The sequence below is a fragment of the Emydura macquarii genome, unplaced genomic scaffold, assembly GCF_026122565.2.
Source record: "Emydura macquarii macquarii isolate MOO-44397 ecotype Brisbane River unplaced genomic scaffold, CSIRO-AGI_Emac_v2 contig_320, whole genome shotgun sequence".
In the NCBI taxonomy this organism is placed as follows: domain Eukaryota; kingdom Metazoa; phylum Chordata; order Testudines; family Chelidae; genus Emydura; species Emydura macquarii.
In genome coordinates this window covers 12,703,920-12,729,615 of record NW_027130457.1, presented here as the reverse complement: position 1 = coordinate 12,729,615, position 25,696 = coordinate 12,703,920, and the positions used below count along the sequence as shown (strand labels likewise).

At 44.0% G+C, this 25,696-nt stretch overlaps 1 protein-coding gene across 4 annotated transcripts in view; it reads left to right on the top strand.

Moving 5' to 3' along the window:
- MTRR (5-methyltetrahydrofolate-homocysteine methyltransferase reductase) overlaps positions 1-18,864 on the top strand; it is a 76,867-nt gene extending 58,003 nt beyond the window's left edge. For 2 of the 4 annotated variants that reach the window (XM_067529533.1, XM_067529543.1), the window contains 4 exons: positions 8,021-8,139; positions 16,879-16,971; positions 17,062-17,244; positions 18,550-18,864. In XM_067529533.1, the coding sequence (XP_067385634.1) occupies positions 8,021-8,139; positions 16,879-16,971; positions 17,062-17,244; positions 18,550-18,694 (540 nt within the window). In that variant the 3' untranslated portion in view covers positions 18,695-18,864. Of the gene's footprint in view, positions 1-8,020; positions 8,140-16,878; positions 16,972-17,061; positions 17,245-18,106; positions 18,207-18,549 lie in introns of all 4 variants that reach the window. The other 2 variants (XR_010916498.1, XM_067529555.1) reach the window with 2 other exon arrangements.
- The last annotated feature ends 6,832 nt before the right edge of the window (positions 18,865-25,696 follow it).

Sequence of the window (25,696 nt, the reverse complement as noted above, 5' to 3'; positions counted from 1 at the left end):
TCCAGTTTTTTCAAGAGAGAGATTTGTGCAAACAAATGTCTGTGGTCAATATGTAGGGAATTACATCACTCACAGTTTTCAGTGGAATTTTGAAACAAGGAAGTCACCGGGTTTTTTTCTTCCTTTGCAACTAAAGCAGTTGCCATATTGCTCTGGATTTCCACCTTTGTTTTGGTGAGAACCTTAATCCAGATTACTGTTTTGACCTTTTTCAATAGTGATCTACAGTAACACTGCAGGAGGTACAGAAGAGTTTACCTCCATTACTAGGTAAAACTCATGGTGGTTCCTGCTTAATGCAGGATTCTGCTTCATGCGATCTGCTGCAGACACCTTTTTAACTTTTTTTTAAAGAGGCATCCATTTTCTTGTTTGCAGTGTACACTGTTTTCCACCTAGATTGTATTTAGTCACGTTGATGATGTGATTATGGCCAGCACTCTATTCTGTGCATGAGAGAGAATAGTACACCTGGAGACATAACATCAGAACTGTACAGTTTACTAAGGTGATTTTTGTATGAAATACTTTGTACACATTTTCATTTTGTTTAAGAACGTTGAAAAAAATGTGGTAAGAGGACTAACTTCATGATTTCTTGGCAGTCATTTACACATGATTAAATCATGATTTAGTCAGGTAGCATGTTGTAACCTATGTTAAAGTGCTGTTGGGGTCTGTAGGTGTTGCCAAGGGGATGCTGTTTTTCTCTCTCAGGGAAGGGCAAGAGGCTTACAATGATGAACCTCATGAATTTCCCATCTCTTGTGAGGTCTTGTAATAGGCCAGATTATTGGAAAGGTTTGTGGACCTAGCATAGAAGATTGAGAGATTTCTGGTGTGTATCTGAGGTCAGGGTACTGTTGGAAGATGATTCCTTTTTACATCGCCTTATTTATATATTATTTATTGCCTCATGGGAAGGGATTTATAGTGTATTTTTGTCAGAGAATTGCTTTCCATCATGTATATTCATCATACTCTCAGGCTCCTTAGAAATAAGTGAAATACCAGTAATCTGGCAGGATACTGTGTAATCAGCATTCCAAAAAAGAACCACAGACACCAAAAAATTTAGGTCACCATCAATTTGATTAAAACAGGGAATTCACACTAGAATCTAATTGCAAGATATCTATATCCATAGTCAGAGGTAATTTATCAAATTTACTAGAGCAAGACCTGTCTTACAAATTATCATAAATTTTTAAAAATGATTTTCAAGGGAAATAGACTGTGTGCATATGATGCAGTTTATCCAGGCTTACAGAAACATCTTTGTTCTTCTTCGAGCAGTGTCCCTATGGGTGCTCCACTTTATCTGTGCTCCTGTGTCTCCAGTCAGAGATTTTTGGTAGCAGTGTCCATGCAAACTACACATGAACTCTCCCTCCCTCATAGTCTGTCTAGAGGCTATCTAGCGCTGTGAGAGCAAACCCTCCTCAGTTCCTTCTGGACCGCCTTTGGCCTTGAATGGAGCGAGCAGTTGTCCCTTCCTTATCTGTGTCATTAGTATAAGTAGTAGTAGTTTTTGTTTCTTTTGTTCTCCTTAATAGTTAATGTTTCCTTTTTACCCAGTTGGGATAAAAATAAAGAGAAAGAAAAAGAGGAAAAAGAACTTCAACTTACGTTTCCTGCCCTGTCTGAGGGGATTCCCTTCCAGGCGCATTTAGAACACTCTCTAAGTTCTTTCCAGTTAGAAGAAGAAAGAAGAGGAAAGAACTTTCTTCTGCATCCCTCACTGCAACAGGGTGATATGCACACACACACACGCCACCGCCACCGCCACCGCGACGCCCCCTGGGGCAAGTCTGGCTCCCCTTGCTTCAAGAGGTGCCTCTCCTGCAAGATCCTATGAGGGACAGACACTCCTGCTTTGTGCAGTGCCTGAGAGAGTCCCATATCCCTCAGAAGTGCTCCTTCTCCCAGCAGCAAAAGCTGTGATCTTGAGGGAACTGGGAGCTGAAGTTAAAACTCCTCCTTATGGAGAAGGCACTTCAGCCTCTAGGGGACTCTGGTGCCAACCCTGGATCATCCCTGGAGCCTTTAACTTCAAAGAGGGTAGAGTTGTAGGAAAAATCCAGCAGACTCCCCCTATAAAAGCTTGGGGGGGGGGAAGGGGAGGAAGAAGGGCTCCAACCACCCAACCATGTCGTTGGTTAGCCAGTGGGGTTATCCAGAGTAGCCATCTCAGTACCGACGGCTCCGAAATGTGGTACCCAGAACGGGGCCTCCGCTATGAGATCTGCCGCAGAGCAGAGAAGCAAGAAACGGAGGCAGCGGAACTGCCCCCTAAGCAGAAAGACAATTACTGTGCCGTCTCTAAAAGAGTGGCACTGAGAAAACCATCAGTACTGGGTGCAACAAAACTCCAGTCTAGGGAGTGTTCTGCATCTTCTCAACCATCAGTACCAATGGTATACCATGGACACTTCTTTGTGGTACCAAGTGAGCCCATAGTATCACATGGGTTTCAGCACCGTAAAGACCTGACGGTTGGGAAAGAACTGCAATCCCCACCCTGATACTGAGCACATCCTGGCATCTGGAATCACTCTTGTCACTGGGCCATGTATCACCAAATCCCCGATCAACGCCATCCTTACCCAGTCAGAGAGGGTCAGTTAATAGCCAGAAAAGCGCTACAAATGGCACTGGATGCAGCTGATACTACAGCAGCCTGCTTGGTCTCCATGGCAGTGGTAATGAGACTGGCTTCTTGGCTCCACCTTTCTGGGTTGCCCAAAGAGCCGCAAAAGATCTCCTGTTTGAAGGACCCAAACTCTTTGTGGAGAAGACAGACTTTTTTCTCTCCACACCTTGAAGGATTCCTAGGCCACATTATAGTATTTGGGAATCTACACTGCTGGACAGAAGAGAAGATATAGGTCTCAGCTACGGCACAGGTCACAACCTCCTCAATATCCACTTTTTCAGTGCTGGTACAAGCTGCAGTGTAAGAGGTCCAGGGTTCACAAGGGGAAGCAGTCAGCATCCCAGTCCGTAACCTCTCAGACCGCTTCTTCTAAGCACTTTTGATGGGTTGGCCGAGGGCATTAAACAAAAACATGAAGGCGCAGAAGTTCAAGATGGTCACACTAACAGCCATTATTCCAGCTCTAGAGCAAGGAGATTGGTTTTCCTCCTTCAACCTACAAGACACCTACTTCCATATATTGATGTGACCATCACACTGGAGATTCCAACAGTTTACCTTTGGGCGGGACCATTATCAGTACAGAGTGCTCCCTTTTGGCCTCTCATCCACACCCAGGGTATTCTCCAAGGTTCTCTGTCATAGTGGTGCATCTACGAACATTGGGCATTGTTATCTATCCTTACCTAGACAACTGCCTCCTCAGTGCGCCCTTGTTTGAGGACCACCCAGATGACCATGCGCACATTTGCCCCCTCCTGGCCAAGAGAAGTCTGGTTCCCTTACCTGACACAGATGGCAATATATCCTCCGGTTCCTATTTGACCCATTCCTCACCTGCTCTCTCAAAACAACAGGCTGATCCTTCATCCCAACCTGTGGGTCCTCCATCTCCAGGTTTGGCTCCTTCTTGGTTCCAAGGCTTAGAAGTAGAATGCTCTGAGGACGTGAAAGACATGTTGCTACACAGATGAAAGTTGACCACTCAGTGTACTTACCTTTAAAAATGGAAACGATTACAAGTTTGTCATCATTCTAAGCACATAGATTCAACCTAGTCTTCCCTCCCTCTGACTTTACGCTACATTTTAAACCTCAAGAGGTCAAAACTCTCACTCAACTTCCTTAAGGTACATCTCACAGCAGTAACAACTTTCCATAGTAAGATAGATGAATAGTTCATGTTCGCTCTCCCACTGATCCTGAGATTCCTTAAGGACATTGGGAATCTCTTCCTGCATGTGAGACCACCCACTTCAGCCTGGGATCTGAACCTAGTTCTAAGGCCTTTGATTAGACTTCCTTTTGTGCACATGGCAACTTGCTCTCTTACACCTGTCCATGAAGACAGAATTTCTAATTGCCATCATCTCAGCTAGGCATATAGGAGAAATACCGGCCCTGATGGCACTCCCACCATACATGGTCTTTTTTAAAGACAAAGTAACTCTGAGGCTGCATCCAAAATTTCTCACTGAAGTTACCTCCACTTTCCATATGAATCAACAGATCCATCTTCCTTGTTTTTTCCCAAAACCACATAGTGACAACAGGGAGGCAAGTCTGCATATGCTATATGTTAGAAGAGCACTAGCATTCTACTTGGACTGAACTAAGGACTTCAGGAAGACCCCTAAACTCTTCCTTTCACTTGCAGAAAGCTCAAAGGCTCCACGATATCAGCTCAAAGACTATTCAAATGGGTCTCTGGTTGCATTAATCACTGTTATCAAGGGCACAACCTGTTATCTCCATCCAGAATCCATATGCACTCCACGAGGTCACTTTGTACCTCGGTCACATTCCTTAAAGATGTCCCTATCTCAGAAATCTGCACAGCAGTGACTTACGCCTCTGCCCACACTTTCACAGAACATTTATATGATTACTGGAGATTTGGCCTCCAAGCCCATCTTCAGCTCCATGGTACTCTCTTTAATAATAGACTCCACTCCAAAACCCCAGCCCTCCATGGGGGATACTGCTGTGAAATCAACTACACTGGAGCACCAATAGGGACACTACTCAAAGAAGAAGTGAAAGTTACTCACCTTATGCAGTAACGATGGTTCTTTGAAATGTGTGTCCCTATGGGTGCTCCGCAATCCGCCTTCCTCCCTTCTGTTTCAGTGTTTTCCCTAAGGGGCTCTGTGGTAGAGAAGGAACTGAGGGAGGTTCACCTGTGCAGCGCTAGATAGCCTCAGGGCAGACCACGGGGGAGGGAGAACACATGTGTGGTCTGAATGGACACTGCTACTGAAAATCTCTGGTTAGAGGTGTGGCAGTGCAGATATGCCTACAGTGGAGCACCCAGAGGGGGACATATCTCGAAGAACCATTGTTACTGCACAAGGTAAGCAACTTCTTCATTTAAAATATATGATCACTTTTTAAGTTACTACTGGGATGTAGGAAAGGGATCTAAACATATGGTAGGTGGAGGGAGAAGAATGAAAGGTTAATTACTGTAGTGGGATGAACAAAATTCTAAGGTGTTTGTATCTGCTGTGTAAGCTAAAATTCAACATAGATAAATGTGCAGCAATACACATTGATCACAAAATATGTAGAATACAATACAAAATGAATGAGACTGATATATATTAGATTAATTACAAACACTTTTAAAAATAGATGTGTATATACCATTTACAGAAGCAATATGGGGGAAAAAATCAAAACCACACACAGTATTGGAATACATAATGGGAAAAGTAAGTAACTAGCTCAAACACGGTGGAATGTACTATAGTTATATAAGTACAAATATCAGCTTCCCCTGCAAGAAATGCACTAATTTCTTATCGTCACATAGCAAAAAGAAACATAGTGCTGTAATATTTTTAGAGATCTGATAAAAGGGAGCTGTACGCAGAGGATTAAACAATGAAAAATGAACACAGGTTTTTTAAAAAAATTGTTTTACAAAGTAGAACAGAATTTCTTTAACTTTGTTCTAACATTTCCCCCCTTAAATTTTAATAAATAATTAAAATTGGGACCTCCCTTAATTAAAGACCCACTCTTGCTCCACTGAATTAATTCAAAAAAATAAATTGGATGTTTGCCATTAACTTCAGTGGAGTAGGATGAGGCCCCATTATTATTATTTATATGTATTGTGATTCGGCTAAAGGCCCCAATTTGGGATCAGTTCCGCACTGTGATAGGCATCATAAATGCACACCAAAAAGATGGCTGCTGCCCAGAAGAGTTCACAGTCTGAAGTATAAGACAGGCGACAACAGATGGATGAAACAAGAGGATGGGGGGAGCACATCATAGTAGTGAGATGATTTTTTACAGTATAACAAACAGCGATTGCACCTCAAAAGTTGCCTACCCATTGTCATGTGCTTTGTGAGCATCATGGCTAGATAGAGTTTAAGGTGTGATTTGAAGAAGGATAATGTAGTGGCTTTGTGATGATTTTTAGGTACATGTGAGGGGGATACAAACCCCACCCTGGGCCACAAAGGGTTAAGGAGCTGCTCTGGGCCCCACCACACCTGCACAGACTGGAGAAGGCCTTAAAAGGGAGCAGAACAGCTCGCTTATGGGCAGACCAGGGAAGAGAGCAGAACCTGCAACTCACAGCTCCTGAGGAAAGATCTAAGGGAAGGCAGGATTTCTCCCAGCAACAACTGCGTGAAGGTCCTTCTTTGAGGGAAAGGAAAACTTGCTTCAGATGCACCTTGAGAGAGAGGCGTTTCCTTTTTTCTCATATATGAACTCAGTTTGTTTGTGTTAATTCCCCTTGGGTTGTTTATAGAATCATAGAATATTAGAGTTGGAAGGGATCACAGGAGGTCGTCTAGTCCAACCCTCTGCTCAAAGCAGGACTAACCTCAGCTAAATCATCCCAGCCAAGACTTTGTCAAGCCACAGCTTAAAAACCTCTAAAGATGGAGATTCTACCACCTCCCTAGAAAACCCATTCCAGTGCTTCACTGTTTATGACCTACCCCAACAGAAGAAACTGGGAATTGATCTGACTAGAGGGCCAAGTCACAGGAGGAGGCAGCTGCTGCCCCGAGAGAGAGAGCTGCCACACCAAGCACAGCCACAAGAAGATATTTGTAGCAGTATTTTGAGTGGATTTAAGATTGCATTTGTCAAGACCAGAGAGGGAGGTGTTGCAGTATGTGAGATGTTGGAGGGTCTGGATAAGTTTTATCTATGTGGGTAAAAAAGGAGGTGTGGATCTTAGAGATGTTTTGCAGGAAGAGGCAGCAAGTTTTAGACGCGGCCTTGATGTGTGGGCCTACAGAGAAAGCTGAGTCAAAGATAATGTCCAGGCTATTGGCCTGAGTTGCAGGAAGGATCTCTTATTTTATCTTTTAGGTACAGATCTCTTATTTTATCTTTTAGCTGAACTAGTTCAGTTAGGTGAGCATTAGAGTGGAGATCTAAAGGTCCCCAGTTCAATTCTGGTTTCTTGTGGTGGATTTGCTATCACTGGCAATTTTTCAGTCAAGATTGGATGTTTTTCTAAAAGCTATGCTCTAGGAATTTTTTTCAGGAAAGTTCTATGGCCTGTGTTGTATGAGAGATTACGTAATCACAATGACCCTTCTGACCTTAGAATCTGAGAATGTCTTCTCCCAAACATCCCTTTAAAAACATTCTCTCTCAAATTAGGGATGGGGAAATTTTATAATATTTTAAGACTCTGGACAGGGGAACCCTGTTAACCTTTATTTCTAGGTGGGTAATTATTATTTTCAATTAAGATGGCACAAACAGACCAATATAGTGAATATTTAATGTTCAACACTGAGTCTTAAATGAAAATATTCCCCACCCCCATCTCCCACAAGGAGTCCTTGCAGCACCAGAGAAACTCACATTTGACTCCCTTTTCCATACTAATAAGAGATGATGGATGTAGAGGGGTCATGAGTGGAAGGAAATAAACAATTTAAGATTTGCACCAAGAAAGCGTTGATCCGTAGTACTAAGGAAACAAGATTTCAAGAACCTGTAAAAATGCTTCTCCTAAATTAGTGATCGTATCAGTTTTCATATTCAGAAACCTGTATTTGTGTGTGCATTTACACACACTTGCACATGCGGATTGATAGATTGCAAATTTGGCATGCATATTTTCAGAGACCTATTTGAAATTTGGCCTCAAATATTTTACATGACTTCAATAAGCTAGGAAATTTAGGCAAACTCAGTCATTCAAAAAGAATTCATTTTGCTCTGTGTGCATGTGTGTACGTGCGCGTTTGTGTGTGTACATATATATAAAAAATATATACAGACACACAACTTTCAAAGCTCCAAAGACCACATGACCATTTGACTGCCTACATAATTTCTTCAGTTATATTGTAATAGAATTTAATTTCATTCTAGGTCTCTATTTATGCTCGCCCAGTGAACACTTTCCACTTACCTTCAGATCCATCTGTCCCTTTTATGATGGTGGGTCCAGGAACTGGAATTTCACCCTTTATTGGTTTCCTGCAACATAAGTATGTATTGCATTATTACGTGAAAAGCTAACAGTTCGTTATGTTAAGGAAAATGTTTCATAGCATGTGGTGTTGGGTAGACGTGTATGCGGGCAGCACGGCCTGGCTGGGGCGTCGCGACCCTTCCTCGGTCCCAGGCTCAGAGGAAGGCCACAGCGTCTCTGCTAAGGGGAATTAGCAGTCTTCTTAGGAGTCCTTAGCCCCCGGTCTTCCCACCGTCGGGCAGTCAAAGCAGTCTAGTGCCCCGGCCCTTAGGCAGGGCGGGCAGTCAAAGCAGTGGGTTCGCTGTCGGTAGCAGTAAGGGGGAGCACATTCTCCCAGGGTGGCTAGAGAAGGGGGGAGGGAGATGCAGGCCCACCCATCTCCACTGTGTCCCAGCCCAGGGCCCTAGCAGTGGCAAAGGCGTCTGCCACTGAGTCGGCGGAGCTCCCGCCGCAACATGCCAACGAGGTGTCTTGCCACTGTCTCTGACTGTCCTTGGGCCACTTCCTCCCCCTGGTCCCCAGGTACCTGTGTCCACGTATCTCCCTCCGGGTCGCTGGGGGAGGTGGTGAGAGGGCATCTGGCAGGTCCCTCACCATCAACCGGCGACAGGTCCGGAAACATCTGAGGGTCACCTGCGAGCGGGAGCTCCTCCAGGTCAGGGCCGGCCTTGGAAGGCTTCTCCCATCCAGAGGGCGGGGGTAGCTCTTCTCCGCTACTAGGGTCCGGTGGCCCTTCCTAGTCCCTAGGGTCCGGCGGCCCTCTCCAGTCCTCTGGTCTCGGCGCCCCTACCAAGTCAACCGGGTCGGGCAGCCCCCTCCAGTCACTCGGGCCTGGCAGGTCCGGCCAGGTTTGGGGATGGCAGGGCGTCTACGCCACACCGCTGCGGGGCCTGGGTCAGGCCTAGGCTGCAGCCTCTGAGAAGGCATATCTGCCTCCAGCAGCAGCTTCCTCCCAACTGAGCTGCTGGGCCTGTCTTTTATACTTCCTGCCCCGGGCCTGTCTCCACCCCTCTGCTTCCGGGTGGCTGGGCCTGCAGGGTCTAGTTCTGTCCATCGGGGGTACAGCGACCCTTCCTCAGGCCCAGGCTCCGAGGAAGTCCACAGCGCCTATCTACAACATATAATGGGTAACTTTCTTCAGTTGTTTCTTTATCACTTGTACTTAAACTAATTGGACATACTCTCATACACTTATTACGACGTCACTAGCATTTTGTTGAAAATAATTTTCATTTTTTATAATTTCTAAATTCATGGAACAAATTCTGTTTTCACATAATTTTGCTGGATATAGGGGGAGTTGGTTGGTTCACGGGATTGATAAGAGGAAACAAAATCTTTCATTTCTGGGTCACTAGTTAGGAATCCAGAAGAGGTCAGTAGTTATTGAAAGTTGCTACTATGCTGTTGTTTGACCTAAGTGAAATGAATTGGTAGTCACAGTTCATTTCCTTCATAACTAGAGTCCACATCACAAAGCTTACCATGACAAATGGAACTGCTTGAAAGCCTTGCTGGCAGTCTTATCTAAGAGACCACATATTGAATGGGCATGGAAAACAGAGTCCCTGCTGACTCTAGGGCAGTGGTCCCCAAATTTTTCCTCTTGTGCCCCCCATTATCAGTAACAGAATCTATCTGTGCCCCACCCCCTGAGCCGTCAGAAGAGAACCAGCAGCGGGACTGGGATTAGGGCTGGAGCGGGGCTGGATGGCACTCCCTCCTCGCTGTGCTCCCCCCAGACGTTGGGGGTGCACCGCGTAGTTTGGGGACCACTGCTGTAGGCTGTAGACTTAGGCTCACCCTGTAGCACTAAAAATAGTCACATAGGCATTCAGGGTCAGGCTCTGAAGCCCAAGAGAGTGGTGGGTTTTAGAGCCCAAGCCCGAATATCTAAACAGCTATTTTTAGTGCCATAACATGAGCCCCAGTCTGTAGACCTAGGCTTTGAGACTCACTCCTACGTGTTTTTTTTAGCTGTGTAGACATACCCCAAGAGGTCCCACCACGTGATGGCTGAAGCATGTGAGCAAAACTTTTTGGGATGTATGCCACTGCTCCCACTGCACCTGCTTTGTGGATGAATAGAGGGCATTGTTACCCCGAAAACAGATGTAGGGTTACCCCCTAAATAGCTCACCTATTGCCTCCTTCCAGGTTTACCAAGGGTTCCCTGATAACAACCCACTTATTATACAGTCTGTTTTCCTATGGTATGGGACTCCTGGGTAGCTAAGGAAATACCTAGAATGCACAAATTCTTCAGCAAGTTAAAGAACACCCCGATCACAGTAACATACAGTTGAAATGATTCTAAGTGGTTGCATGCTGTCACAGATGGCCAATCTCACAGGCTGCTGTCAGCAATTTCTATATGCTTTAAATCTTATGCATTTTTTTTCACTATCAACATACATACATACATACATCTCTATTAACCCACACATACACGGTAACACTAATGCTATACTATACTATAATTATAACTGGCAAGTTTACTCTTCTGCTGATTTCTGCCGCTGCCGCTGCTGCTTCTTCTTCAGGTCTGCTGCTGTTCTTCTCCGCTCTGCTCTCTTCAGTTCCTACTCCTTTGGCTGCTCTGCTCCTAACAACCTGGTTGCCCGCTTACACAGTGCCTTTTATTACTGTCCTATCAGAACTTTCTAGACGCACTACATCATCAGATCTTTACTGCTCATGCTCAATACCAAACATTACCTCACATTCTTGAACGCATGCCATATTTCAAACATTCCACGCATGCTCGCTGCCATTGTTTACCTCAGAGTTATGATTACTTCATCTGACTAAAAGTGCAATAGTTCCCTAAGTTCAGATGGGAATTTGTTTTATTACGCTGGTTCTCTTCTTTCCTCCCTCTCCCTCCTCAAAAAATAAAGAATTCAATATAAACTGGAGTGTTGGTAAAACATACAGTTGGCAAAGCAAACCTTCCTTACTGTAAAATCTACAGTATTTAGTGACTTTAGAACAAGGGACACCAACATATCTTTCTGGTTATCTACCAATGATACACTTTACTGTGTTATGGAACAGGTAAAAGTACAGTGGAGACCTTTTCCCTTATGTTCTTCTTATAACTTCCATTCAGGAGGGGAGCAGAAGTATATTTTATTGCATGTTGCTGGGTGGCTGAAGTTAATTGGTTTGTGAATGTCCTAGAGAGTCATGGAAATGCACTGATTGTCTTTGTGTAAGAATGTAATTAAATTTTGGCTTGAGTTCTTTTTAAGCTTTTCATTTACTGAAATCAAATAGCATGTTCTCTGGAGCTCAAAAGGTAAAATGAAATTTTAAATATTATATACAGCGCTATGCACAGATGCTCTGCTCCTGCAAACACTCTTGGCATCTGAGTAACTTATTGATGCGGTTAAGTGTTTGCAATGTCAAGACCACAACCAACAAAAAAAATCCTATCCCAAGACAAATTTGACTTTTGTTTTGCGCTTTGTCTTTTCAGCATTCATTTAGTTACCAAACAATTCCAGATTTGTTCAATCTAGTATATTGACATTTCAACTATCAGTCTCTTTTATTTGAGCACCACAATATTTTTTCAGCCCAAACCAATCCATTTCCTAATTAATATGTATTCTGTAATCAATTATATTCTTCTCATTCTGTAAAACAAGGTGCCAGGAAATATTTCTTGGAGTCAGTTTTAGAAGTGCTTTCAATAAAATGTTTCTAAACTCCTCCTTTTCCCTTCTTCTCATGGATCAATATCATGTCAACTTTTTTTAAATTGAAACACCATTCAAAGACTTTCTCTATGCTGAAACAGAAGCAAGAGAGCATCTGTTTCTGTGGTGATTTATTGTTCACCTGGCCACATTGTGTGGGAATTGATACAATATAAGCTATTATAAAGAATAAATAATCCTATTTACAGTTAAATTTCCACTTCTTTGGGGGAGGGGTGTATATATATATGTGTATATATATATATATGATTACACAGAGGAGAATGCTGACCAAAGTTAATTATTACTTTCAAAAATATAGGACACAAATAAATATTTAGTGGTAAACATTTCTGTGGGAGATCACTGTTATTTTACATGTGGTATTTAAGTGCAGTGCCATCAACTGATTATTTTTGGAGCAGTTTTGTTTTATATGTTACAAGTACTGTAATAAAATAACCTTTCACATATTGTTTTTGGACAATAGCCAAACCCTTGTCTTATGCACCGATGTGGGCTCATTCCTATTCATTTCTGCAGAATTTCAAACATGCACAAAGACAGTTCTTCCATTATTTTAGCAAAGGAGTAGATTTGTAGAGCTTTTGTGTGTGTAACAGAAAAGACTAGGGTTTTTGGACTCAAATCTCTGCAGATCTGTTTTCCAGCCTGCTTTGACCTAACATACAGGTTTAAAGCATTAACTCAGTGCTTTTGATTTTAATTTACACTGTGAGATTTGGAAGAGTAGGTGATGATGTCAGAAATGGGGGAAGAAAAAAAACCTAGGGAAGTATTTATATGTGAAGCATGAAATTGAATTGTTGCAGTGTCAAATGATTTTCTGTTGGGTAATAAATTCGTAGGAAAATATTAATTATGAGAGGTAGAAATTGTATTTGTTGCTGTAGAGGTGTTTAAGAGGATTTGTTGTCTAAGTTTACTCATTATTACTACTAAAGAACATCATAATGGACACCGTTCAACAAGCTAATATATTTGCTGCTGTTAATTTTCTTCCTATTATAATGATAGCAATATCCTGTTGTTGTTAAGGGGCTGTTTGGGGTGGCCAGGAATTTTTAGGTTTAATCAGATTTTTATGTAGTTACAAGCCAAGGCATTTTAAGTTCCTAATGCTAGTCCATAGCCCTGGAGGATATAATGACCTGCCAAAATGTTTTGCGAGTTTAAAGCTTATTAAACATTGCAGTGTCAGCATATTCAAGTAGAGATTTAAATAAGTTTACACCTGTGGTTGCAGGAGTAAGGGCCACTGATCATTTTCAGTAGCTCTTAAACAGATCATCTCAATTATCCTTCAATCAACTCTTTTCAGCCAGGGAGGGGAAGCAAGATAGGTTCCATTAAATTTCCCTTCAGTTCAGTTTTCTTCAGATGCTGCAGCAAATAGTTGTCCAAAATGGGCTTTGATCAGGAGAAAAATAATTTGAAAGAGCACACATAGCAGCTAGAAAAATCATGTGAAAAAGGGAAAAAATGCTGTCAGAACCTAAGATGCGCACACAATGTGCTCGAACAGTTCCACCTTAATTTCCATTTATTGATTAATTCATCTGGGAAGGCCTCACTAAATTTATTCTTGGTGATGGTAGTAATACTTTTGCTGTTATAAAGCACTTTTCACCTGCAGATCTCAAAGCATATTGCAAAGATGTATAACCGATGGGGCCTTTACTCAGCAACAGACTTGCATGTGAATTGGCGCATTAGTGAGCAGCAAATTTATCAGATTTAGTCTTTTAATAAAAATGTCAACAAAATCTCCAAGATGAAACAATGATTATTACACTGTGTATGACACACACACACACACACATTTCAGAGGACACAGAAACAATAAAGAATACATAGTTGTTGAGGGAAAGTCAAAGGGCATCATACTGCTTTATGTGCTCCCATTCCTTCTGAGCTGAATTTAAATTATATTGACTTCCTTTCAAACCTAGCACATGCCTTCTCTGTAAGAATAACATTTGATTCAGGGTGATGAATTCTTCACAAGAGGAAAGATGTATGTAATAGTTAGAACAACAAACCTGGAGACAGAATTATTCTTAGTTCTGTTATGTATTGTGTGACCTTGGACAAGTCTCATAACCAGTCTGTACGGCAGGCTACATATTTGCTATAATGAAATATTTAATTAGCTCCCACACATAGTGAGACTTAATTATTGTATGTAAAAGACCTGGAGATCCTTAAAATAAAAATGTGATATAAGAACAAAGTATTGTTTGTGGCCTGTAGAGACACCAGGTGTACTCTTTCAAGTTGTGCATGAGCAACTAAAAGGCTTGGCCTTGTATATTTGTTCCAAATTCTCTGCACTTTCCTGAAGACTCAGGCCCTGATGCTCAACTGGTATAAATTGGCAGAGCTCCATTAAATCAATGGAGCAATGCTAATATATGCCATTTGAGGATGTAGTCCAGGATGCATAACTGTGAAAGCTGCTACATCCACACATGACTTCACACGCCATCTGTATTTCCAAGGAATCTCACAGTTACCTTTTCAACTGCATTTGAACTTGCAGATTTTCTTTGGTGAGTGCCCTGACACATCCTGTGACTCTTTACAAAATGTGGTGCGCTGACAGTTTTCTTTCCAAATACTGTGAGGAGCTGACCATAATAGAATACTGTACTTACTTACATTTTTTTTGTATTGTTAATTTAAAAAATGTTCCCTACAAAGTTGGCAGAAAGACGTTTTAAATGCCTGTAAGGACACTATAACATAGTATAAGTTTAAGTGTTTACTTTCATATTTAGCACTAATCCTGACCATGGCTTACATCATATTTTGAGGCATGTAAGCCATCTCAACTGGCTGTGCACCAGGAAAGGTTAGGCTGGTGTGTAAGAGACTGAGGAACAGAAGGGAAATGGATGCACTGCACAACATGAAGATGTAAATGAAGTGTAGTAACCTCCTTGCACAGCTCCATCGAGGGGTGAGGAAGAAACCAGGACTAGATTCTTTTTCAACAGTGGTCAAAACAAAACAAAACAAAAAAATCCTACAATATACTTTGTAGAATGAGGTGGTGCTCTCTCTGCTTCCTTCCCTCCCCTTCTCACTGCCACTGCAGGGGCAGGGATATCTTCAGCCTAAAGGGTCCCTCTCACCCCCAGTGTCTTGAAAGCCAAGGAGACATCTTCAGGCTACACATCTCCTTTAAATCAATCCTTCATTTGGGACACAATCTAACCCTTTCTTCCCATCTCTTTCCCCACACTGCAATGTTCAGATGGCATTAAGCAAGCTGTAAACCTCCACAGCATCATTTTTCAAAGCTTGAATGCAATCTATCGATTTGGGCTGGGCAGTTTGTGGGATTGGGGAGGAGGTAGGTAGCCATCTATATGACAGCCCTTTAGAGGTGGGGCTAGGGCAGTGGTTTTCAACCTGCAGTCTGTGGACTGGATGTGACCCTATTAGACCTACAATTGTGACCTAAAAAAAGTTCAGTTTGCTGCTCCCATCCGACAGGGTGTGGGGCTAGTTGAGGGGGAGATTGGCATCATGCAACCCTGCCAGAGCGCTCTCTGCAAGCATGGAAGGCAAGGCAGCACCCTGTGGCAGAGGAAGAGTTCAGCCTGCAGCCTGCTGTTTCCTCCCTTCCTGCTGCAAGGATCAAGAGTTGCTCTGTTCAGCCTGTCCTGGAAAAGACTGGCTCAGTCCCTCTCCCCGGCTGAAGCTGGTAGCTCTGGGACATTACCTCCTGTGTCCTAGTGCCCATCCTCATCTTTTTCTAGATGCTGGGTCCTGTTTCTGTACAACTCTGAGCCCCCATGGAGGGGGGTGGGGGGGGCAGGGCAAGAGGGTGCGGAGTGAGGCAGTGGGAAAAGAAGAGGAATGGGATAGGGCAGGTGGAAGAGAAGGGGATGGGAGAGTGGGATTTGGCAGGGACCAGTGTGGAGAGGAAAGGGGATGGAGTGGGATAGGGGGATGAGGCTTACACACGATTAATTATAGTAAGAATCATCAGCAACAGTAGGATTTTCCCTGCAGTTACAATTCCTAGCTATCGTTGGCTGTTATGGAACAATGACAGCTAACTTCCATCAGAGAAAGGGAAGGTGTAAAGGGGAGAGAAAGGTGGTCACCTGGTGGGAGAAGGATGAGTGGGAGCATAATGAATTAAGGGTTATAGAAATTGTAGGAATGAGTATGGGCTATCTTGGGACCTCCTTGACTCCTTCCCTTCACCAGAGGAAGTCAGATGTTGAGGAAGCGGGGCTTATGGTATATGTTTTTTAAAATAGGTTATGTTAGGGAATGAGTGAAACTTTGAGTCTGTGCTTATGTTATTAACTGAATCCATTTGTACAAACCTAGTGTTTATTTCTCATCCCTATAACGTTTCTTTAGATCTTTAAATATTTTGCACTTCTCACTTTAAAAGGTAATTGAATTTCCTCACCAAATTGTGCAGTGCAGTGCTTATATAAAATATTTCTCAAAAAAAAGTTAAACAGAAAGTCACAGATAAAAACCAAGTAAAGCATTCTCTCTTTTTGGCATTATTTCTAGCAACAAAACTAACTCTCATCGTGACTTAAGCCATGATTTCACCTATAAAGTCGGGAATGTTTCTGTTGCTAGATATACAGTATGCTGAAATGCCTTGAGCTGATTTTTCTCCCCAAATATTTGTGCAGTGCTTCTAATGAAAGATACCAAGGATGATAGTCTTAATTTTCATTATTCAGGAACGTACAGTGGGATTTTCAGAAGGGCTTGTATTGGCCTAACTCTGCTCCCATTGAGGTCAGTTGCAAAGCTCCCATTGACTTCAGTGACAGGAGAGCTAGGTCAGTGCTGAGTGCTTTAGAAATACACCCATAGGGTGATTTTCATTTCCTTTTATTCTGTTTTGCCAACATAAAGGAACCCTAGTGCAAATGAAAATGGGGTCCTTGGAGTTTAGGTGATCTGTGAGTGTAATAGTTGCGGTACTGACTGAATAAAAGACTGGGTTTACACATGTGCCCTTTTTTTCTTTGTGCATTTAGACAGAAGCTCCAAGAAGAGCATACAGACTGGAAGTTTGGGGAGACATGGCTTTTTTTTGGCTGCCGACATCAGAACAGAGACTATTTATTCAGGCAGGTTCTGTATTTAGCATTGGAGCTCTTTGTTGCACCTTATATTTGTGCTTGGGATACTGATCTTAAACATTTTGCATTGTGTTTCAGAGATGAGCTGAAAAGTTTTGTTGAAAATGGCACATTAACTCATCTTAAGGTTTGTTTCTCAAGAGACCCTCCAGCTGCAACAGAAAAAGCCCCAACTAAATATGTGCAAGACAACATTCGACTTTGTGCTAAAGAGGTTGCCAGAGTCCTGCTGAAGGAGAAAGGTTGTTTCTATGTATGTGGGTGAGTAGACTGAAGTTTGAATACCTAACAGAGGTGGTTGAAGATGAAAGATTTGCAACAGCATGAAATAAATTACTAGCATTTCCAATACTGAAATATTCTTGTTTTTTAGAGTGTCAACTTTATGATACAATGTTAATCCTTCACCTCTACAACTTAATCTTTTTCTTAGGTTATGACCAGGCATTCCACTACTCTATTCTCACCATATAATATTTCAGGCTATGTACACACTGACGGCAAATTCGCTGCCATCAGATCGATTTTTCTGGTTCAACTGAGCGGCAGTGAAGACACTGTGAAGATCTAATAAAACCACCTCCCCAAAAAGCGTAGTGCTGTGTCGTTAGGAACACATTTTCTGTCAGCGTAGTGGAGACGGTGTGCTAAAGAGAAGTTACGAACTTGACGGGCGTTACGCAAGCATAGCTTGCGTAACTCCCGTTGACTGCCCCCGAATTTTGCTGACCGTGTAGACCTGCCCTCAGAAATGTTTCTTGTTCATGTAATGTTATCCAGTTAAAGTAGGACAACCTACAAGCAAATGATCTCACTCTTGTGAAAGTGGAAGATACACACATTGCATGTAATTAACTGTAGAGCTATGTGATAACATCAGTCCAGCTGGCACTCTAAGGTTTGGAGGTATGATACAGCAAACTGCTACCCAGCACATCTGACCTTGGTAAATTCCATTAGCCCTCTTTTCCTGCCCTTCTGTAACTTTAGGGAATGTTTTCCATACATCGCAATAACATACTTACGGTGTGAGTTTTTATGTGTGGAGATCTAACACACTTGTAGGTATAGAATTTTTAGGAGCATCTCAGTTTGTAATGCGTCTCTGATTACTTACAAACAGTTAATTGAACACGTGGCATTGGGCCCAGAACTCAGTAGCTTCTCCTCCAAACAGAGATGTCTGCTGCTTGTGCTACTACTACTACTACTACTACTAAGTGGTGAGTAGTATTAGGGCTTTTATTCTTTCTGTATCTGACGCACTAGAGGGCAACATAACCACAAACACTTAAAAAAGTCTAATTTTATCCAGCAGAGGACAATTATTTTCTTCCACTTTAAATGTATTAAAAACTTCATGTCGTGCCTGTTTGAGAGGTGCTATTATTGCCACCACTTCCAAGTACATGAATGATCAATGTCTGTGGTACTAGCCAACATAAATTCTGTGCTTCTTTATTTTAAAAATTATTGCTTATTTCCAAAAACATCCTGCATCTGAGACTGTTGATGAAAGGAAAAATCTGCTACTGAGTGCTATTTTTTTTCCTGTGTCTTTTCTAGAGATGCGAAGCACATGGCTAAAGATGTGAATGATACTTTAGTGGACATTTTAAGCACTGATGCTGGAGTTGACAAATTGGAAGCAATGAAAATCCTGGCTACATTGCGACAAGAAAAACGATATCTACAGGATATCTGGGCCTAAATGTTTGGCATCTTCTCTGTGCCTTTGCAAAACAAAGACTGTTAAACAATTTTCACCCTATATACTGTATGACAACTCTGCTGATTCTTTGATTGTTGTTATTTCAACTTCACTTAAATAATTTCTCTCTTAAAATCAGCCAATTTATTAAAAAAAAAATTAGAAATTTCTATTCTGTAGTCACTTAATTCTTGATAATTCCTACTGACCTTCTGAATGGAATTTAAAGCCTTTACAGAGTTTTACAAACATAAGCAAAAACACAAAAATGGAACCTATGAATCACCACTTTTAAACAATATTACCAAGTATTTTTTCACAGCTGTATTCCTCCAATTTAATAATGGTATCCTTTGAAAATAAACTTCTGCACTTGTATAGTATACAATGTTATATGTATTATCATATACACATATACAAAGCATACAGTGCACGTTACTTATTTAGTTGCACTGTTTATCACATGTACATCTTATTGCCAAGATTTAGTTGAACATGTCAAGTGAAAATATTTTGCGGGACTATTTCTTTGTTTCCTTATAACATATGACACAAAGTTGCAAATGGGAATAAATATTTAAAATATTGTCAAGGAATTCGGGGCACAATAACTCCCTCCACCACAAAGTTTTTCTAAGAATATTGATGTTTGATGAAGTGAGGAGCTAACAGCATTTTGCAGGTACTGGTATAACACTGGCTGATATTGAATAGGTTTTCCCAGCCAACTCGTCCAAAGCGTCTTTAATCCATGCCTTTAAACTCTGCTGTTTAATTCTAGGCCTTTCCTGAACAAATCTGCCATTTGTGCTAAATTTTGCTGGGTCATAATTATTACAAGCTGAGAGGAGAGGCATACCAAATTAATTTTTTGTACTGAAAACAGGTAAAATTTGAAACCATTTTCTTTTGCTTCATCATACAAATATCTGGATCACTACTGCCAAAATAAAACATCTCAAAATCAGATAAAAAAATCCATCCTCTGCCTAATAGGGCTACTTGGAGGACAAAATGCTCTTCTTCCTCACTTCAGCTGTCATTGCTGTCACCTTTCTCAAAATCCCCACACCCTTTGTTCCGTCTCCTCCTAATTCATGCTTCGTAAGTCCCCATTTCCTTGGTTCCTTCCCATCTTTTGCCCCAAGCTTAGACCCTTGGAGGAAAAGAAAAAGGGGAAGAAATATTTCTCACTTGTAGCATTGCTTGAAAATACCAGGGAAAGTTTGAAATACTGATTTTAAGCAAGTGTGAATTGCATTTCCTTTTTCAAACATCACTCACCATTCAGTTTATATCATATGATGATGCAGAAGTAATTATGGCTGGTCTAATAACACTACTACTAGTAGAAGAGCTTTAATCAGTAAGAAGTTTTGTTTTGTTTTTTTAAAGGACTATATGGTCTCCTTCCAATGGGCCTGATTGTGGCTCTTATATTGCATTGTTCCAGCAATTTACAGCAACTAGAAAGCTAGTGAATCCAGCCTCTTAAGGATTCTGTCAGTGGGGTAGACTACTTGAGTAGCATAGAGCTACTGCTGCAACTCCTGATAGCAGACAACTGCCAGTATTTTTAAAATCACAGTTAAGGTGTATAATCACTTTCTACAAAAATAAAGGGGGAGGGAGGAGAAAAACCCTCTGATGGTGTTAATGTTGATTTTTCTACTGTGTTATATATCAGGGTTGGCAGAACTTATTGACCCCCGACACCCTTCTTCCCACTGGGCTAATCCTTTAGCCCCACTACCCTGCTGTAGGTCAGAAGCTCCAAGCTCCCACCCCAGTCTGGTAGATGGAAGAATGGGAGAGGTGGGGCATAGGAGGCACTATGAGCTGCATTTAACTGTAGAAGAGCCGCATGTGGCTTATGAGCCATGGTTTGGCCACTCCCTTTTATATGTGTCTGGTCTTTTGTGGGGCATGCTGTGGTTGTGGTGAGAAAGGCATACATGGGAGAACAGGAACTGAAAATAGTCAACAAGTAGAACACTCTTTTATATCAAATTGTACCAAAGTTCTAAAACACAGAAGTAATGCAAGGATTGTGAATGGATTTTTTTTTTTTTCAAATGAATAGAAGGAATGAGGTGTGCTGAAAGCTAATAAAACAATACTTCCACCAGGTACAGCAGGGTGGGTTTTTTTGTTTTTTTTTTAAAGTTCCTTGGGCATAATACATTCAGTGTGTACTTGTTCTACCTACCAAGCAGTTCAAAGTACCTGATTAACCTCTGAAGGCTGAGCCAGGGAGAGAGAGGCTGAGTGCCAGGTACTCCCCTCTGGCTCTTGTAGTTGAAGGTTGGCGGTAACTGCTTACAATTACTGTAAGATCAGAGGTGAAGAAGCTTGGTAAGAGGTAACTGATTAAATGAATCTGTGTCCATGGAGGATAAGGTTGTCTTAGTTTCTGGTGGTTCTGAGGGTTCTGGAGTGGGAGCAGAGTTAAACTCATCCAAACAGCCTTAACTCTGTATTTTCGCTGTTTTTCTGTTGTCTTTTAAAGTGAAACCTTAGGTTTACTCTTTTTTTTTCTTTAGCTTTTATTTTCATGGTTTTCAGACAAGTTTAGTGATAGGTCTCCCTTAACTCCAGCTTAATGAAATATTTTATCAGGATTATTGACCCTCAAGTGGGTTGCCCCGGAAGGGGGCACCTACTGGAGGCATACGTGGGATAGTTTCATTTTCAGGTTCTCTTTGCATTTGATGTGGTACCAGAGCTCAAAATTTTCTCCACAATATTCCTCCCAAAATTATATCAGTTCCTCTAGAACTAAAGTATTATTATATTACAGTTCTTATTAATGTAGAGGAGGGTCAGTATTGAATATCTTACCCAGATAGTCTGTTAGTACAACGAAAGTATTTATGGTTAATCAGGTACTTTGAACTGCCTGGTAGGTGGAACAAGTACACATTGAATGTATTATGCCCAAGGAACTTTAAAAAAAAAACAAAAAAAAAACCCCACCCTGCTGTACCTGGTAGAAGTATTGTTTTATTAGCTTTCAGCACCATTGACACAGTGTGAAGGAAAGGACAATACCTTCAGAGTTGGTTAAGGTGAAGAGATAAAAGTCATGCATTGAGAATATACCTTTATTGATTGAAAAAACGTTTAAAACATTTTGCTGTTTCACTTTACATACAGTCCGAATGGTCTTTACACAGTTCGTCTAGTGGTCAGAGTCGGCCTTGGACTTGTACTCTAATCTCATCTTGGTCAATGATATGCTCCCAGAGATGAGTGAAATATTCCTTGTGAACTGTTTCTTCACCAAATTTGTATTTGTATTTGTGAAACTAGTGACATGTTATTAGCTTATTTAAAAAAAAAAATCACATTTTTACAGCTTTTGCTGTGAGGCTATCTAAAAGCGTACCAAAGCTTTCAGGCTACATTTTCTAAATTCAAGCTGATGTGGTAACTTGTGCTCCCAGTTGTAGCGTTGGGGAAGAGCCAATTATTTGTACACACTCATATCATCCAGAGTTTTGGGGGAAAGGAATGTGGCCCTTCCTGGCAGCCCCCTGAAGACATCAAACTTTTTGAACTGGGTTTGATGCCAACATTTCTTTTTAGCACAAAGACAACACCAGGTAGGGGTAATGGGAAAATAATTTGGGAAGAATCTGGTTCAAGGGCCTATTGAGTGGAGCGGAAATAGTGTGGAGATTTCAAAAATGACTAGTGGTTCTCTCTTCGAGTGATTGTTCATATCCATTCCATTATAGGTGTGTGCATGCCCCGTGCACAGATTCCCGGAACTTTTTTCCCCTTAGCAGATAGGGTCGGCCCAGGCACCCCCTGGAGTACCGCGCTCATGCCGTGGTACATAGGGTGCTGCCGACCCCACTGGCCCTCAGTTCCTTCTTTCCGCCCATTGATGGTTGCTGGAATATTGCCTCTTGCTTTGCAAGTCGCAGCCCCTTAGTAGTTAGTTGTTTACAAAGCACTTAAGTAATTAGATAGTTTAGGAAACCCTCAGGGGTTTTTTCTCTTCGCGTTGGTTCATGCCTGGCTCAACGGGTTTCAAACCTTGCACCGAGTGTGCCAAACCTGTCCCTGTGAGTGACCCTCACTCTCGCTGCCTCCGATGCCTCGGGGAGCAGCACCACAGGGACAAATGCAAAATATGCAGAGCCTTCAAGCCCCGCACCCAGAAGGAGAGAGAAGCGCGGCTGAGGGCTATTCTGATGGAGTCTGCCCTCCGCCCGGACTCTGAACCGGCGCGTTCCCCTGCGGCACCGAGCGTCTCCTCGGTGCGGAGCGCTCCTCTGGCACCAGCGTCGTCGACCCAGGGCCCGGCACTGAAGCGCCGCAAGGACTCCGCACACCGAGACTCCCCCGCACTGCCGACCCGACCCTGGGGGAGTCAGGAGATGCCCCAGCCACATGCGTCGAGATTACTCCGGCACCGGCATCTCCACGCAGGGAGCCTTCCCCGACTCCGTGGAGTGGGGTAGTGCCCTTGCAAGGACCGTCGACGCTGGAGGCGTTCGCTGCAGCACGCACCCTCATGGGCCTGCCCACTCCTCCGTCCTCGGCCGAGGGCTAGGGGACCTGCGTCTCGGGGTAAACCCGCGCTGGGTGGCTCCGGTGGGTGGCAGAGACAGGAGTCCAAGTCTCCCCCCAGACGGTCAAGGAGGGTAGAGAATGCGGGCTCCCCTCCCAGCTCCGGCACCGAGTCAAGCTCCTTGACACCGTGGCACTGAGGGCGGTCAAGGAGTTCACGAAGGACTACCTCTCAGTCCACCGTGGAAAGTCCAGCTCGGCACCGCAGCCCACGGCACCGGTCCTGATCCCCGGCACCCAGTCCGGCGCGGATCCCGGTGCCCTACATGGCGACACTGGCACCAACAATGACCACTCCGCCTCCGGCACCGGCAACGCCAGCACCGCTACCTCCGGCACAGCTGCCTCCGGCACCAGCATCGTCCACTCCGGCACCGCTGCCTCTGGCACCGACGCACGTGACATCTCGTCCTCTTCGCGGTCCCGCTCCTCTGGTCAGCACCAATCCTCACGGTCCCAATCCTCACGTCGGCACTGATGGCACCGCTCTCGGTCTCCGGGGGGCAAGCATCGACGCAAGTCGTCAAGAGGGAGGAGACGCTCGGGTTCCAGTAGCTCCTCTCCGCGCCGGCACCGCACCCAACGGCACCGACGTTCGCCGTCGTCATCTTCCAGGAGCCGCTCCCACGCAAAGGGAAGTAAGCGGAGGTCCAGCGGCTCCAGCTCCAGATCTTGGCACCGGGTGTCCCAGTCGGCACCGATGCCAACTTCAGCGTGGCCTCAGGGGCCTTGGCAGTGGCCATATTGGGGTCCCTGGGATGCACAGGTGGGCCAGGCTACCGCCTCACTCCACTCCTTTGCGGCCCCGCCACCACCTCCGCCTGCGACCCAGCAGGATAAGGGCCATCCCTCTGACGGGAGGTCAGACCCAGAGGAAGGCCCCTCCACAGGGCCACTTCCTCAATCCTCCTCCTCATCCCCAGATGATGTCACCTCCCAGGACCACAAGACTCCATTGCCTGACTTCAGAGCTCACCAAGACATGCTGAAGAGAGTTGCTAGCAACCTGAGTTTAGAACTGAAAGAGCTCTCAGAGGAGGAGGACCCCCTATTCAGGGTTTCTGGTATGGTAGGCCCATCAAGAGTAGCCCTCCCCATCCACGAGGGGGTGCTCAAAGTTGCAAAGTCCCTCTGGCAAACCCCCGCCTCAGTTCCCCCTACTGCCAAGGGAGCCAAGAAGTACTTTGTACCCACCAAAGGGGTGGAGTACTTATATAATCACCCTGCACCATGCTCATTGGTAGTGGATGTGAACCAGAGGGATAGATAGGGGGCCCAGGGTAACACCCCCCAAGAACAAAGAGGCCAAAAAATTAGACCTGTTTGGCCGCAAGGTCTACACAATGGCATCTCTGCAGCTGAGGATCGCAAACCACCAGGCGTTCCTCAGGAGGTACAATCTCAACCTCTGGTTCTCGCTGCAGAGACTCACCGAGATCCTCCCGTAGGTCCTACCCCAGGATAAAGCTGCGGACTTTTTGACCATCATCGAGGAGGGCGCTGCGGTGGCAGGAGCGGCCTTGCATTCCTCCAGCAACACGGCGGACGCCGCTAGCAGGGCTATGGCCTCGGCCATAGTCATGAGACGGTCCTCGTGGCTCCAATCGTCAGGGTTGTCCCAAGAGGCCCAGCACACCATACAAGACCTCCCTTTCGATGGTGCTGGCCTCTTTTCGGACAAAACCGATGACAAGCTGCATGCCCTGAAAGATTCTAGGGCTACGCTGCGGTCCCTAGGGCTTTACACCCCACAGGCCTCGAGGCGTCAGTCTTGGCCTCAGGCCCAGTGGCAGCCTCAGCCGCCTCCAAGGCAACCCCCCAGACCCGCTCAACCCAGGAGGGGTTGGGAGCGGTTCCGAGGCCCCAACCGCCGCGACCGTTCAGGGTCTTCGGCGGAGGCCCAGCAAGGCCCTAACAAGGGCCAAAACAATAAAAAAATCCTTTTGACGGTGCACACGAGGGTGGCACTCTTCCTTTCCTCCTGGATCTCAACCGACCCTTTGCCCACAGACTGAGGTTGTATTACGCCCACTGGCAAAGTATTACTTCGGGCCAATGGGTCCTTGGTATAGTCCACAGGGGCTATGCCCTACAGCTGACGGCCTTCCCTCCGGACTCCCCTCCTACTCATTCCCTCGTCAGGGACCCCTCTCACGAGCACCTCCTCACTCAGGAAGTCTGCTCCCTCCTCCAGCTAGGAGCGGTGGAGGAGGTTCCCCCACGGGAAAGGGGAAGAGGTTTTTACTCCTGATATTTCCTAATCCCAAAGGCCAAGGGGGGCCTGAGGCCCATTCTAGATCTCCGTCGTCTGAACAAGTTCATCAGATGCCTCAGGTTTCGGATGGTCTCCCTAGCCTCTATTATTCCTACACTAGATCCAGGAAACTGGTATGTTGCCCTTGACCTAAAGGACGCATACTT